Source organism: Mastigoproctus giganteus, chromosome 6 (genome assembly GCF_048544385.1).
Source record: "Mastigoproctus giganteus isolate SK-2022 chromosome 6, ASM4854438v1, whole genome shotgun sequence".
Lineage (NCBI taxonomy): Eukaryota > Metazoa > Arthropoda > Arachnida > Uropygi > Thelyphonidae > Mastigoproctus > Mastigoproctus giganteus.
The window spans coordinates 147321053-147334895 of record NC_143580.1 but is presented as its reverse complement, the minus strand read 5'-3'; the positions used below and the strand labels follow the sequence as shown (position 1 = coordinate 147334895).

At 35.9% G+C, this 13843-nt stretch overlaps 1 protein-coding gene across 5 annotated transcripts in view; it reads right to left on the bottom strand.

Moving 5' to 3' along the window:
* Positions 1-13843, bottom strand: part of LOC150084644 (uncharacterized) — a 387737-nt gene that overhangs the window by 78016 nt on the left and 295878 nt on the right. For all 5 annotated transcript variants that reach the window (XM_090376527.1, XM_090376523.1, XM_090376524.1 and 2 more), the window contains one exon: positions 3267-5395. In XM_090376527.1, coding sequence (XP_090232653.1) covers positions 3267-5301 — 2035 coding nt within the window. In that variant the 5' untranslated portion in view covers positions 5302-5395. The remainder of the gene's footprint in view (positions 1-3266; positions 5396-13843) is intronic.

Below are 13843 nucleotides of genomic sequence, written 5' to 3'. Positions count from 1 at the left end.
CAAAGAAAAGACTTCAGGGCATGAAAGAGGAAGAAATCCAAGAGTGTAAGATCGGGGGTAATAAACAGGGTGCAGCAATATTTCAAACCCACATTTGTCGGCACACTTCACTGCAGCATACAAAGAATGTGGTGGGGCATTATCAGGGAGCAGGTGCACACCTTTTGACAGCTTTCCCTGCCCCCCACCCCCCTTTATAGCAGCACTAAGCTTTATGAGGAGGTTGGATTATTCCTTCACCATCACAGTACAGCCCTTTTGAAAGTGATCTGTTAGTATTACAGATTACTTGATGGGAATGCATACCATGCTGATCCTGAAAAACTGACAGCATCACCTTGCCAAAACCATTGCCTTTTCCCCCTTTGGGGGGGGGGAGAGGAGTGATTCTGCATGCTTCCATTCTTTTTACATTTGTTTAGTTTCAGGATCATAGTGATGGATCCAAGTTTCATCCATAGTGACTAGCCATAAGGAAAAAAAAAAAATTGCTTTTCCTGGCACATCGACAACATTTTATGTGCACACTGTGCCCTTTCTTTCTTTCTTCTGGTAAGGGGCCAGAAGTCTGGGAATCCATCTAGCAGACACGTTATTCATATGTAACTCTTGATGGATGATGTTCTCCGCAGACCCTACACTAAATTGGAGCTCTAAAACTGGTTCTTTGATCCTGATATGGCAATTTTCTGGATCGATGCTTCAATTTTTGCGGCACTTCTGTTGCAGCAGTTGCTGGGTGTCCTGGGATTTCTTCACTGAAGTTCTTCCACATTTGAACTGTTTATACCAATGTGCAACAACATTGAAACCTGAGCACCTCCACAAAAAGCTACCATTTTTCATCATTTGTTTTGGGACCGAATCACTGATCTGTATTCCACATTATCCATCATGACACTTCACTTCATTAAGCACTGCAAAGAAAAAAAAAAAAAGAAAAAAAATGAATTGTCAGGTTGAAACCAAAATTTGCATGGTTGCTATAGAGATTTCACGGTATCAAACAGAAAAATTTCATCTTTCTTTCACAACTACTTCTGGGTGAATACAAATCTTTTTCAACCCCCCCCCCTCATAGACCACTGATGCAGAAATCTGTCACTAGATCGGATGAATCCTATTTTAAACTCTATCATACTGATGGACTCCCATGATCTGCATTTGGAAAAATGCAACATGCTTGCTGAACACCAACAGGATACACTGTTGGTGTTCAGCAAGCAGGAGGCAGTGGTGTTATGGTTTGGGGACTGTTTTTGTGGCATATCCTGGGTCTCCTGATCACTGTTAATGAAAGGCTTGATGGGAATGCATACCTTTCTAGCATCACCACTGAGCACCCCCCCCCCCAACCCTCATGATAATGACAACCTCTGGCATCTATCAACAAGACAACATGCCATGCCACAAGGCCCAGCAGGTTGCTATCTGGTTTAAGGAACATGATAATGAATAATCCATCCACCCATTGCTGCTCAATCTGAAACCAATTGAACATGTTTGGGACCTACTGCAAAAGGACATTCAATGATACAATCACCTAATGTGCAGGCATTACTGGCAATGTGTAATGCATGGGAGACTACAATACCTTGTGGAGTAAATGCCAAGACGAGTATGGCCTGTAGTACAGGCAAAAAGTGGCTCCACAAGGTATCAGGCATTGCTAATGCAAAGCCAACTCATTGTGTATGCGTTCTCAGTATGAACTTTTGCTGATTATAAAAATGTAAATTTCTTGGAACTGAAGATATTGGGTGCTAAAACAAGTACAAGTAAAAGATTGTATTCTTAGAGTTTGTTCCAAGGAACATAGTCCATACGTGTTGTTAAACAGATTTTGATTTGCTGATACTGTATGGTATCAGAAAAACCAAGAACAGTTCCAATGTTTTTTGAAGATTATAAACAGATTAATTAAAGACGAGGAGTTATAGTGATGACTATATTAATCTTATTTTGTCAAAGAATATGCAGTCCTTGCACAAGGATACTCTGATTTAAGCTCTGCTTATAAGTTAGGGGCAATGCAATGTGTTATTTTAGGTTTTAGTGTGATGTATTTTTAGTATGTTTTTTTTAATGAAAATCCCAAACATGAAAGGTATCAAAAGATATAGTACTTAGTACCATGCATAAGTTGAAGGAGAGAGAGAGAGAGATGCCAGAAACTTTGCTCTGGAGACTAAACACAGGTTTCACCACTTCAAGCCTCCAATAAGCAAAGTGGTGGTATTGCACAGATTGATTAGAGTAGAGATATTTCAATGCGGTAGTTGAAATTAAATCAAAATTTATATACAATACCTGTGCTCAATTCTGACTGTTAAGAGGCTTGCTGCTTTGCCTGAAGACTGAGCACAGAGTGCTGGGAGCTAAATCTTGGGCTTATGTTCAACTTACAGACAAATACCATTATTGATGATTCTGCTTAAGCTGATATCTTTTTTAAATTGTAGAGCATCACCTGAATAGGTGAATCCACTATAACTTTAGAAATCTTAGACACTATAATGATTGATCACTCACTACTAATGAACTGATAGAGGTTGACAGTGGAAAAAAAATAAGGGCTGTCAGCTAACAGATTTCTTTATTCTTCAAAAAGAGTTGAAGTAAGGCAGCATAATAACTGTATGAGAGAGATTTGTCTATCTTTTTAAAGGGTAGGCAAATATCCATGCAGAAAGGAAACACTAGTGGAATAAGAAAGTGTTGGGGGGGGGGGAAGGAATCAACTGCAGAATTTACATTTTTAAATAGTATAATTATCATCTGGATGTAGAGACTTGATGGTACTTAGCATAGTCAAGTTTCATCTAATATTTTTGTCAAAACATCAAAGGATGTATTACACATTGTGGGTTCAGTATGGAAAGAGATTTATAAGATCAGCAATACAAGAGTTAGAAAAAAAAAGTAAGCTATGAGTATATTACTTTTATTTAATTTTTAATAAATTAGGTATTGGCAATATGTTGGAACCCAAAGATTCAAATATTAGATCAATATGAATTACTTTCCCCCTATTTTAAATATCATTTATGAAAAAATTCTAACAGAGTAAAAAGATACCACAGCAAAGAAACAAACATATATAATCTTCTTAGAGTAAGGTAAGTAGATTATATAGTTGATTAGAAAATAATTTTTCTAATATTCATATTAAGCCTTTTATTACTGATAAATCAATATCTTTTAACAATGAAACATGCTAATGGGAATGCCACATAATCAACTATAATAAAGGAATGAATACTTACCATAATCACTATGCGTATATGACATTGCTGGTGAATGCCCATAATGAGGTACTGTGAAAGCACTTCCATAATGCCTGGACAGAGGATCAACTCCAACAAGAGGAACACTATTCAATGTGCGTATGCCATGATTAATTGGATATGACTGAGTAGAAGACACTGGTATCATGGGAGAATGATTAGGATAGTTACAATATCCTTGTCTGCTGTGCAGAACTGTACTCATCATATGGGAATGAATTTGACCTTGTGGCTGATCCACAGGAGAAGGTGGAGGGGATAAATCTTTTGTTGATATTGGCTTATAGGTAGTCTGCATCTGAAGACAATAACTCTGACTACTGTTTTTGGCTTGATAGTGGTACATTTGGGTAATGGCTACATCATCATTCTCTAACATTCGCCCTATTTTTTTTTCTAATTTTCCCTCTTCTTTGATTTCCATTTCTTTGGTAGTATTGATGTGAACTTTGGTGACTTCGGTATATTCAGTCACTCCAACTTTGCTGAGTGTAGTACTAGACAATGCTCTGGCACTCTCACTGCTAGAGGTTATAGACTGGATTTCACAGTCTTCTTGAATAACAACCTCAGCATCTTCCTTTTCCCAAATTTCTTCTGGATGTTTGCTTTCTTCTGCAATGAGTTCATCCTTTGATGACTGTTTTTCGTTGTTCGCCACCTGAGGTATTTGGTTTATAGTTAAATCACTACACAATGGAGTACTGGTTCTAACAGTAATACTAACCACATCCCGATTCTGTATAATTTTTGTAATAGGTTCTTGTGTTTGTTCTTCTTGTTCTAAGATTTCCTCAGTACTTTCTGATGGTACAGAATTTTCGCTATTCACCTCTGAATTGCAATCACGAGTTTCTATTTCTCTTTCTGGTTTTTGTATTTTCTTTTCTTGTTTATCTTTCCTTGATCTTTCCTGTAAATAACTAGCAGCTAAAATGGCCTGGGCATTTAAATTAGCCATCCTTTTACACAGCCGAGTATCAATAATTTCAACATCTAAATCAAGTTTACGCTTCCTTACTTTCTTAAATTTCTTATGTTTTGAAGCAGTTCGCTTGTTACATTGTTTCTCTTCTTTAAGTTTTTCATTAGTCCTTATTATACTGTCTTTATTTGGTAATATAGATCGAGTTTCCCTTTTTATTTGTCTATTACTGCTGTTCTGAGAATTGAGCTTTTTTTCATTATGATTAAGCAACGATTTTTCATTTTCAAGTATTGTACTTTCATCACTTTCATTGCTATCACTGCCAGTATTACGACTCTCATTTTCATATAAAATATGAACTTTTGCTAAGGCATTTAAGCTTGCCATCCGATGAGCTCGAGCAATTGGCCATTCCTCTGATGGATTATAAGGAAATCGCGGCCGAAGTTCTCTTTTGGAAGTAGATACATCAACTTTCATTGGAGAATTCTTGCTTCTTAAAAGTTTTAAAGCTTTTGCTTTCTTAGCTGACCTGTTATCAACTTTACGTTTATTATCTGATTGCTTTAGAAGTGTATTTTTTGCTGTTCCTCTATCTCGAGAACTGGCTTTTGAATTACACTCCTTCATATCTACATTAACATTGTTATCACCAGTAGAAGAAAATGTAGCTTGTGATGAGCTCCAGTAAACAGAAGAACGAGTTTTCAGAAAACTAGAACTCGATACAGTTATGTGTCTTAATGCCAGAGCATGCAAATCTGAAAATTTCTCACATGCCTGTTTAAATATATTTTTATGTCTTGTGGAAACTTCAGCTTTAATTCTCTTGCATGTGGACCAACTTCGTGTCACTTTAGGAGGACAATCATAGCATTTGTTATTATTATTATTACTATTGCATTTACAAAAAGAGATTCGTTCCACTTTGGTGACATTAACTGATGCAGTCTTTTTCTTCTGGAAGCACTTGATTTTAAAAGTTTTATCTGCTTTATGTTTCTTGGCTGGAACTTCGGTGCAAACAGATAAACACCGTGGAAGCTTTCTAGATTTTTGATGCCTTATTGGTTTGATTTCATACATTACTGTAGTTGCCTTGGATAGGCAACAAAACTGCTAGTTGGTCATTCAGTAGAATACATCTTTGTTGTATTAATTTCACTGCCAGTAGAATATCCTAATAAGAAAAAAAAAAAAAATATATATATATATATATAAATAACATATGAGAAACAAAAAAAATCTTACAAGAAGATAATTGGAACTCATGTTAATTTATTTAAAAATAATATTATTTTATTACATTTTCTGTAGTTGTATGTGATTATTTATCACATACAACTACAGGAAACTATAACTTCAAGAAACATTTGTGTTTTCTAATGCAAATTAAATTCCATGGTGCGCCTCTCACTGATTGATCCTAACTGACTTAGCATTTCAGTCATCTCGGGAACATTCTGATAGTTGAGTGGCCAGGGAAAGTTCCCCCAACCAGCACATTCTCTAATTTAAAAAGCAAGAGGTTGACATCATAGAAACTTGCTTGCCCCAACGACAGAGAAAGACATAAGTTTCTTGTGGCAATATTTACATGCACATATTACTATTATTATTAATATAATAATAGGGGGCTCTTCCCCCTGCTCGCTTTGCTCACCATCCCCCACACGCATTTCTACATAAAATGTAGAGGTATGACGGAATACGTCAAATCTTTTCTATGTAAAAGACACACCTGTCAAAACAATATCTAATCGGGAAATGACCTATGTAATTATTTACCTGTGTGTTTGTAGTGACGTAATTGCCCTGACCACTTGATCTGCATCCCTCTTCTCCCACTGGCTACCTCCCCCACCATGTGGCTTTCTCAAGGTCAAATAAATATCACTATATAATAATTTACCTGAGTTTACATAAATCACTTAGAAAAACACCTTTTGCTTCAGATTCCATAATGCATGAGGAATATAGTTGCATTTGAAAGATGCAGGACTAAAATATTTACCAACTATACAAATATTTAAAATATTTACAAAATACCAAACTATTTACAAATATACAAACGTTAGGGAGGCAATGCGACTCACATTTTCAAAAGCAAGTGTCTGATTCTGCCCAGTAACCCATTTAACGTTCACCAACCTCGTGCTTGTACTTCACTGTCTAATATATGACCATGCCCGGCATCATTTGATGTTCATTGTAATGTTTTTTGTATATTAGAGTCAGCTGATGAAGGGACCATTGTCCCGACATAGTAGAGGTATGATTGTAAATAGTTTAGTTTTTTGTAAATATTTGTATAGTTTTGTATTGTATAATGTTATTATTGTATAATAATAACATTATACTAACATTATAATGCACTAATCAAAATCTAATCAGGAAATTACCTATGTAATTATTTACCTGCATATTTGTAGTGACGTAATTGCCCTGTCCTCTTCTCCCATTGGCTTAAATAAATATCACTAGGAGGAAAACTTTTTAATGTACAGAGAGATAATTAGAGAAATTTGCAAGGCTCAAGATTTTGCAAATTTCTCTAATATAAATGAAAATTTCATATGTAGCATTTATTTATTTATATAAATAAATAAATGCCACATAATGAAAGTATCACATATGGTTAAAGTTTAGCAAAACTGACTAAAGGCAGATCGGAACACGAGTTGCACTTACCCATGGGCACTTTTTGTGCATACCAAAGAGTATTCGAGTGATAAGATAAAATGCAGCCCATTTACAAATTAAAATAGATAAATAAATAAACCAAAATTGCAAAAACATAAGAGAAACAAACAACAAGAAGAAAAATTGATAGCATTTTGCATAATTTAGCAATGTAAAACTTTAATAACACTAGTGAAAAATATAATAAAGAAGGAAAGTTTGTTCATTCTCATATTCCATGGCTTTAAAGGATCTCTTAAGAAGTTATAAAAAGTCCTATTTTTAAAACTGACACGTAAATCTCTAATAATTAAGGGTTTTTTTTGTTTAAACAAAAACTACTACCATCTTTCAGTGCACTACTCAGTCAAATGTGCACATATTTGATGAACAATACATTTTTTTCTTGAAAAAATAAATTCATGATCAACATGAATTTCATTACTGTACTTTTATTTCTTAATAGTATTCTATTAAGATAAAAAATTTCCTACCTATTATTTTACCTGTAGGTAAAATATTACCTCAGTAAGTAATATTTTCTTTTCTTTTATAGTTAGTTTTATATTATTTCAAAAAAATGCAATTTTTATCAACATTCTATATACACCCAAATAAAATAATTGTAAAACTAATATTACAAGATCAAATAATAAATTTACCCATGCATAAATTTGTCTATTTTTTTGCTTTATTATTTTTTAAATTGGAAATTGTTCAGTATTTTCCCAATAGAGAAACTTCTTATTAAATATATATTAAAATATTATATTATAATTTACTTTTCTAACATTTTTTAAATTGGATTTGACGGTCAATTTCAATAGCCAGATGTAAAAAGATCGCACTATCAAGATCATCTTTTTACAAGTAGCTGATAACAGAAATGAAATTAAAAAAGCAATTTACAAAGGTGAATGTTTTCATTTCTTTATTCAACAATACTGTTATTATTAAAGGCAAATTTTTCCTTCAGAATAATACATACATTTGAAAAATTATAATTTTTGAATGTACTTGAAATATTTCTCTCCTACTCTTCCAACGTCAACTACAACTTCTCTAAGGTGGAGCTTTGAATTTTCCCACAATGCCTGGAACTACATGTGAATGCCAAGTATCCCAAATGGTCGGTTGGTTAAGGTTTCAATGGTGCACCAGCAACGCAAGCTTATAATGTACCAAAACTGGGTCATATAAGAGATAAAGGTTTAGAGTGACCTATGGATTTAGGTCACTAGGTAAAAATGTACAGGGACAATGATAGCAAATATGAATAACAAGAGGTAAAAATTAAAAGGTATATATCAGGGGTGGTCATAGCGCGACTCACGCAGGCTTGTGGTGTGGATCTTATGCAAATATATTTTGATTTTTATTTATATCAAAATTTTATATATAACACTGATTAAAGTTTAAAAATAATAACTATTTTTTTTTAAGTAAGCATATTTCTTGTAACAAAGTTTTTTTCAAAAACAAAAAAAATACACAAATTCCTCAAAATATTAATTCTGACAGACAATAATACAGGGGTCGGCAACCTGTGGCTCTTTGAGCATGTAACTGCGGTTCTTTAACTTTTAGCTCAAGTGAAGCAAAGTTTGAAATAGAGTTAGAGGACTTAAAAATCAAGGACATGTGGAGTGCAAGAAAGAAAGTAAAATGCCTTAAAACTGAAATTGAAGATTTGGAGAGGCAAAAGGCTGCCCTTGCAATTCTACATAAATAGATGCCGATGGATGAGTTAAAAAAGGAAGACCAAATTGTGTTCGATGCGTGGTGTAGTTTACAGGACACATAAATTTGAAAATATTTGTGTTTGGACTTCTCTCAGTTTTTGGTTCGACGAATTTCTGCAGGCAAATGTTTTCGAACACGAACTATATTAAAAATAAATCAAGAAAACTGTCTGAACAATGCGAGTCTCTCTCAGCATGCTTAAAGATAAAAATTACAGCATACTTCCCTGATGTTGAGAGACTCGCTCAAGAAGTTCAGTGGCAAAAGGCACATTAATTAGAAATATTATTAATAACATTTCAAAATATATATTTTTTAATAAAACACCTTCCCACTCTATTCCATTTCCTAACCCTCCCCCCCAGCTTGAGCTGAAGTGCGGTTCTTTGGATTATCTTTTTTTTTTTTTTTTAATTAGATCAAAAATGGTTCTTCACTCAAAAAGGTTGCTGACCCTGGAATAATACTTAATGGGTCTTGTCCATTTTAGCAGTTAGCTGCCGAAAGTTTGGATGATGGCTTGTTAGGGCAGCACGTACAAGCTCATTTAAATGCTCATCAGACAAAACAGACCGATACTTATTTTTTAATAAATTTAAGTGTTGAATATAAAGATGTACAAGAATTATCATCATCATCAGCCATTTTCAATCCACTGCAGGATGAAGGCCTCTCCAGCAACTTTCCAGTTCCTTCTGTTTTGAGCACTGGCCATCCATTTACTATCCACAAACTCACAAATTTCATCTATCCATCTCAGCCTTTGTCTTCCAGGTTTTCTTCTAGCTCCTCCTGGGTACCATTCTGTTATTTCTTAGTCCATCTGTCATCATGTCTTCGAGCTATGCGTCCTGCCCAAGACCATTTTAGTTCTTTAGTTTTGATAAGAATATCCTTTACTTGAGTTTGCTGCCTAATCCATGTGTTTCTCTTCTTATCTAACAGTCTGATTCCCAATATAATTCGTTCCATTCTTCGCTGGGTAGTTCTCAGTCATGGTGGGGAGTATACATTGGTTCATTATTTTACGTTTCAGACAAACTGGGATATTGCTCTTCAGTATGTGACTATATTTCCTGAATGTATTCCATCCAAAATTTATTCTTCTCTTGACTTCCAGCCATTTATTTCTGTGTTTCTTTTTCTGTTTTTTTCTCTTGCTCTTTCTCTCTCTCACTTTCTCTGTGTTCTTTTTTTCTGTCTTTATTTTTCTCTCTTGCTCTGTCTTTCTTCCAGACCTCTCTTGTTCTGTCTTTCTTTTTCTTTAATTCTCTCTACCTCTTTGTCTGTATTTTTCTCTTACCCTTTCTTTCTTCCAGGCCTCTCTCTCTGTTTCTTTCTCTTGCTCTCTCTCTATCTCCTACCTCTTATTCTTTCGTCTTTCTTTCTTCCAGACCTCTCTTTGTTTCTATGTCTCACTCTCTCGACCTCCTATCTGTCTCTTATTGTTTGTCCTTTTCTTATTCTTTTTGTCTTTCTTTCTTTCCTCGCTTCTCTCTGTTTCTTTCTCTCGCTCTCTATCTCCTACCTCGTATTCTTTTGTCTTGCTTTCTTCCAGACCCCTCTTTGTTTCTATCTCTCACACTCTTGACCTCCTATCTGTCTTGCTTTCTTCCAGACCCCTCTTTGTTTCTATCTCTCACACTCTTGACCTCCTATCTGTCTTGCTTTCTTAAAGACCCCTCTTCGTTTCTATCTCTCACACTCTTGACCTCCTATCTGTCTCTTATTCTTTTTGTCCTTTTCTTATTCTTGTCTGATTCTTTTTGTCTCTCTCTCTCTACCTACCTCCTCCCTCTTATTCTTTGTCTTTCTTTCTCTCCTCTTCTCTCTCTCTCTCTCTGTACCCCTTTTTCTTTCTTATCTCTCTACCTCCTACCTGTTTTTCTTTCAGTCTTTTCCCCCCCTCTCTTCTCTCTCTTTTTGTTTCTTCCCTTTTTCTCACTCTGTAACTCATTTTCTATTTTACCTCATGCTCTGTCTTTCTTTTTTCAAGACCCCCAGGGGCTCACATGTGCTGAGTATGGGTTTGGCACACCCAGGGTCCTGAGCTGGATATCATCATTCTTCTCTTTCTTGGTGATTCCCTTCTACTTTTAACTCTCTCTCTCTCTCTCAGGGTAACACCGAAATTTTTTTGGCTGGCGCAGCATAAGCCTCAGGCTTCCTTGCACCATATGGCTAATAATAATAATAATAATAATAATTACAGCTAATAACTTGTCCCGGATAGCATATGACTCCACCTTTTCAATTACTGCTCCTTCAATCATTATTACCCTTTCTGTGGCATACTTGTTCACATTACTTTTGTTTTAGCCATATTCATCTTTAGTCCAAAATCCTTACTAACTGTGCATAACTGATTAAGATTTTCCTCTAATTCTTTGGAATTGTGGCTTATGACCACAATGTCATCTGCAAATCATAGATGGTTTAGGTACTCTCCGTTCATATTGACTCCTTTCTGCGACCAGTCTAATCTTCTGAAAGCTTCCTCAAGGGCAGCAGTAAACAGCTTCGGAGATATTGTCTCCTTGTCGAACTCCTTTCTCGATTTTAAATTTCCTACTGTCTTTATCTAGTCTAATAAAGGAGGTAGCATTCTCATATATTTTCTTCAAAATCATAATCTATGCCTTGTCTTTCCAGATAATCAAGGGTATCTATGCCTTGTCTTTCCAGCGTCCGAAACATTGCCTTATACTGTATGGAGTCAAATGCCTTTTCATAATCCACAAATGCCAAGCATAATGGTGTTTTATATTCATTTGCTTTCTCCATTAGCCGTGATATTACGTGAAGGTGATCCATAGTTGAGAATCCTGTCCTAAAGCCAGCTTGCTCTTTCGGTTGATTCTCATCAAGTATTCTTTCTAATCTGTTAGTAATGACCCTTGTGAACAACTTGTAGATGTGGGATAACAAGCTAATTGGTCTATAATTTCCAATTTATCTCCTTTCTTATGCAGCAAAACTAGGATTGCATTATTCCACTGCTTAGGCATCACACCTTTTCTGATGCACTTTGTGAAGAGCCTTGCCAGGTTTTGTGTTATGTCTCTTCCTCCCAATTTTAACAACTCTACAGTAACTTCATCTTCCCCCGGAGCTTTCTGATTCTTCATTTTCTTCAATGCATGTTCTACCTCATCGGGAAGAATATTGAGTATATCGTATGTGTTGCTAATTTGCAATCCATCTTCCCCACTGCTGGCATCATTCCCTCGCTCCTTGTATAATTCTCTATAGTAGTCTTCTGCTATTTGAATTATGCCTTCTCTGCTGTTTATAAGTACACCATTACTGTTCTACAGTTTCAATATCATTTGTCTTTCTGTATTACTGCTCATGGCTGCTGATTTAAATCCTTTGTTTTCCCTTAATGCTTGTTCTACTTTTCTTGTGTTAAATCTTCTTATGTCCTCTCTGAGACTCTTCCTAATGGCTTTGCATAACTCAGTATATTCAATTTTTTCCTTGTCAGTGTTTATCTTGCTCTTCATTTTTCGCCTTCAGTTCATCATAAAAAGTGTTTCTTGACTAATTTTTTCTTCTTTGGATTTCTTTTTCCCTATAGGTTTCTTGGGCTTTATCACTTTCAGACAGTTGTAATATTCCTCGTCGATATCTTGGTCCTGAACAGTCTGCAGAAGCTCAAACTTGTTCTTAAGTTCCAGTACATACTGCTTTTTCTCCTCTTCTGTTATCTCAAAGACCTTTGTATTATTTACTTGAGTCAGTTTTTTCCTTTCCTTTCCTACATCTATATGAAGTGTACATCTTACCATTTTGTGATCACTTCCAACATTACCTTATTCAGGACGGTAACATCATTCACAATATATCTTCTGTTAGTGAGGATGAAGTCGATTTCATTAGTTGTTAATCCATTTGGACTCTTCCATGTCCACTTTCTGTTCACCCTTTTCTTGAAAAAAAGTGTTCATTACTGACAATCCTTGAGATTCTGCAAATTCCACAAGTCTTTTGCCTCTTTCATTTCTTTCACCAATTCCAAAATTTCCTATAGTCCCCTTTCTGCACTGTTTTGTCTTTTTCCAACCTTAGCATTGAAGTCCCACAATAATAGTGTAGTGGGTTTTCTGCTCATCTAGAAGCCTCTTAATTTCGGTGTACATTTCTTCAACCTCTTCATTATCGTGGCTCGATGTTGGAGCATAAATCATTATAACCTTTAGCTTGTACCTCTTAGAAATCTTGAGTATTAGTCTTGACACCCTTGGTGATGTACTTTTGAATTCCAAAATGTTGTTTTTTAAATCTTTATGGACCAGAAACCCAACTCCACCTTCACTCCTTTCACTGTTTCCATTGGTGTACAGCAGATTTACACTTGATAAACTTATAAGTGATTCATTTCTTCTTCTTGTTTCAGCCAAACCGACGATATTCCAATTCACATTTTCTAATTCCTTTTCCAGCTCTAATATCCTGTCTTCACCGATGAGTGATCTTACGTTATAACAGGCCAAGTTCAGTTTCCGTGCATGGCAGCCTGGTCGTACCCAGAGATTCTTAGCACCCTCTGCTTACACTCTGATCCTCTCGCTGCCGTAAGAGAGGGAGTGAAAGCTTCTAGGGACTGAGGGCCATTTGTTTTGTTGTGGTGTCATATGCTGGAGGGTTTGATCTTTTCCTCTTCCCGCTGACCAGGCGCCTTGAAGAGAACCTCTCTACACGTTCGTTGCCACCTAAGTGATGTAACAGGGCTTACCATCGAGAAGGTGTGCATGAGTGGATTTTAGGGAGGCAGGCCAACCAGACTTCTAATAAATCTTCTGTAATAGAAGGATATTGGATCCATCAGTGTGTCTGATAAGACTGAGTGTCTGATAGCACACAGGATACCTGTTCCCCTCTAAGCCCCAGTACAAGAATATGTCGTACCAAAAATAGAGATTAATCTCTATGCACACTCTTGTTTTAGGATATTTTTGTTCCGGAACCTGCTTCCAAAACTCAGTAGTCGAGCAGCCACTTCCTTTTAGTTGTTTCAATCCTTCATCCTCTTGGAGCTCCAGTAGCTCCAATTCTACAGCTGCTCAGAGGCAGAACTAGGCAATCCTACTGGGGCAAAAGTGTTATAAGTACGCCCCCATTATATTGAAGTAGTCGATCTTTCAGTAGTGTAGTTAGGGTCGTCGACACACAGTGGAAACATGTCTTCCTAGCGCTCCTG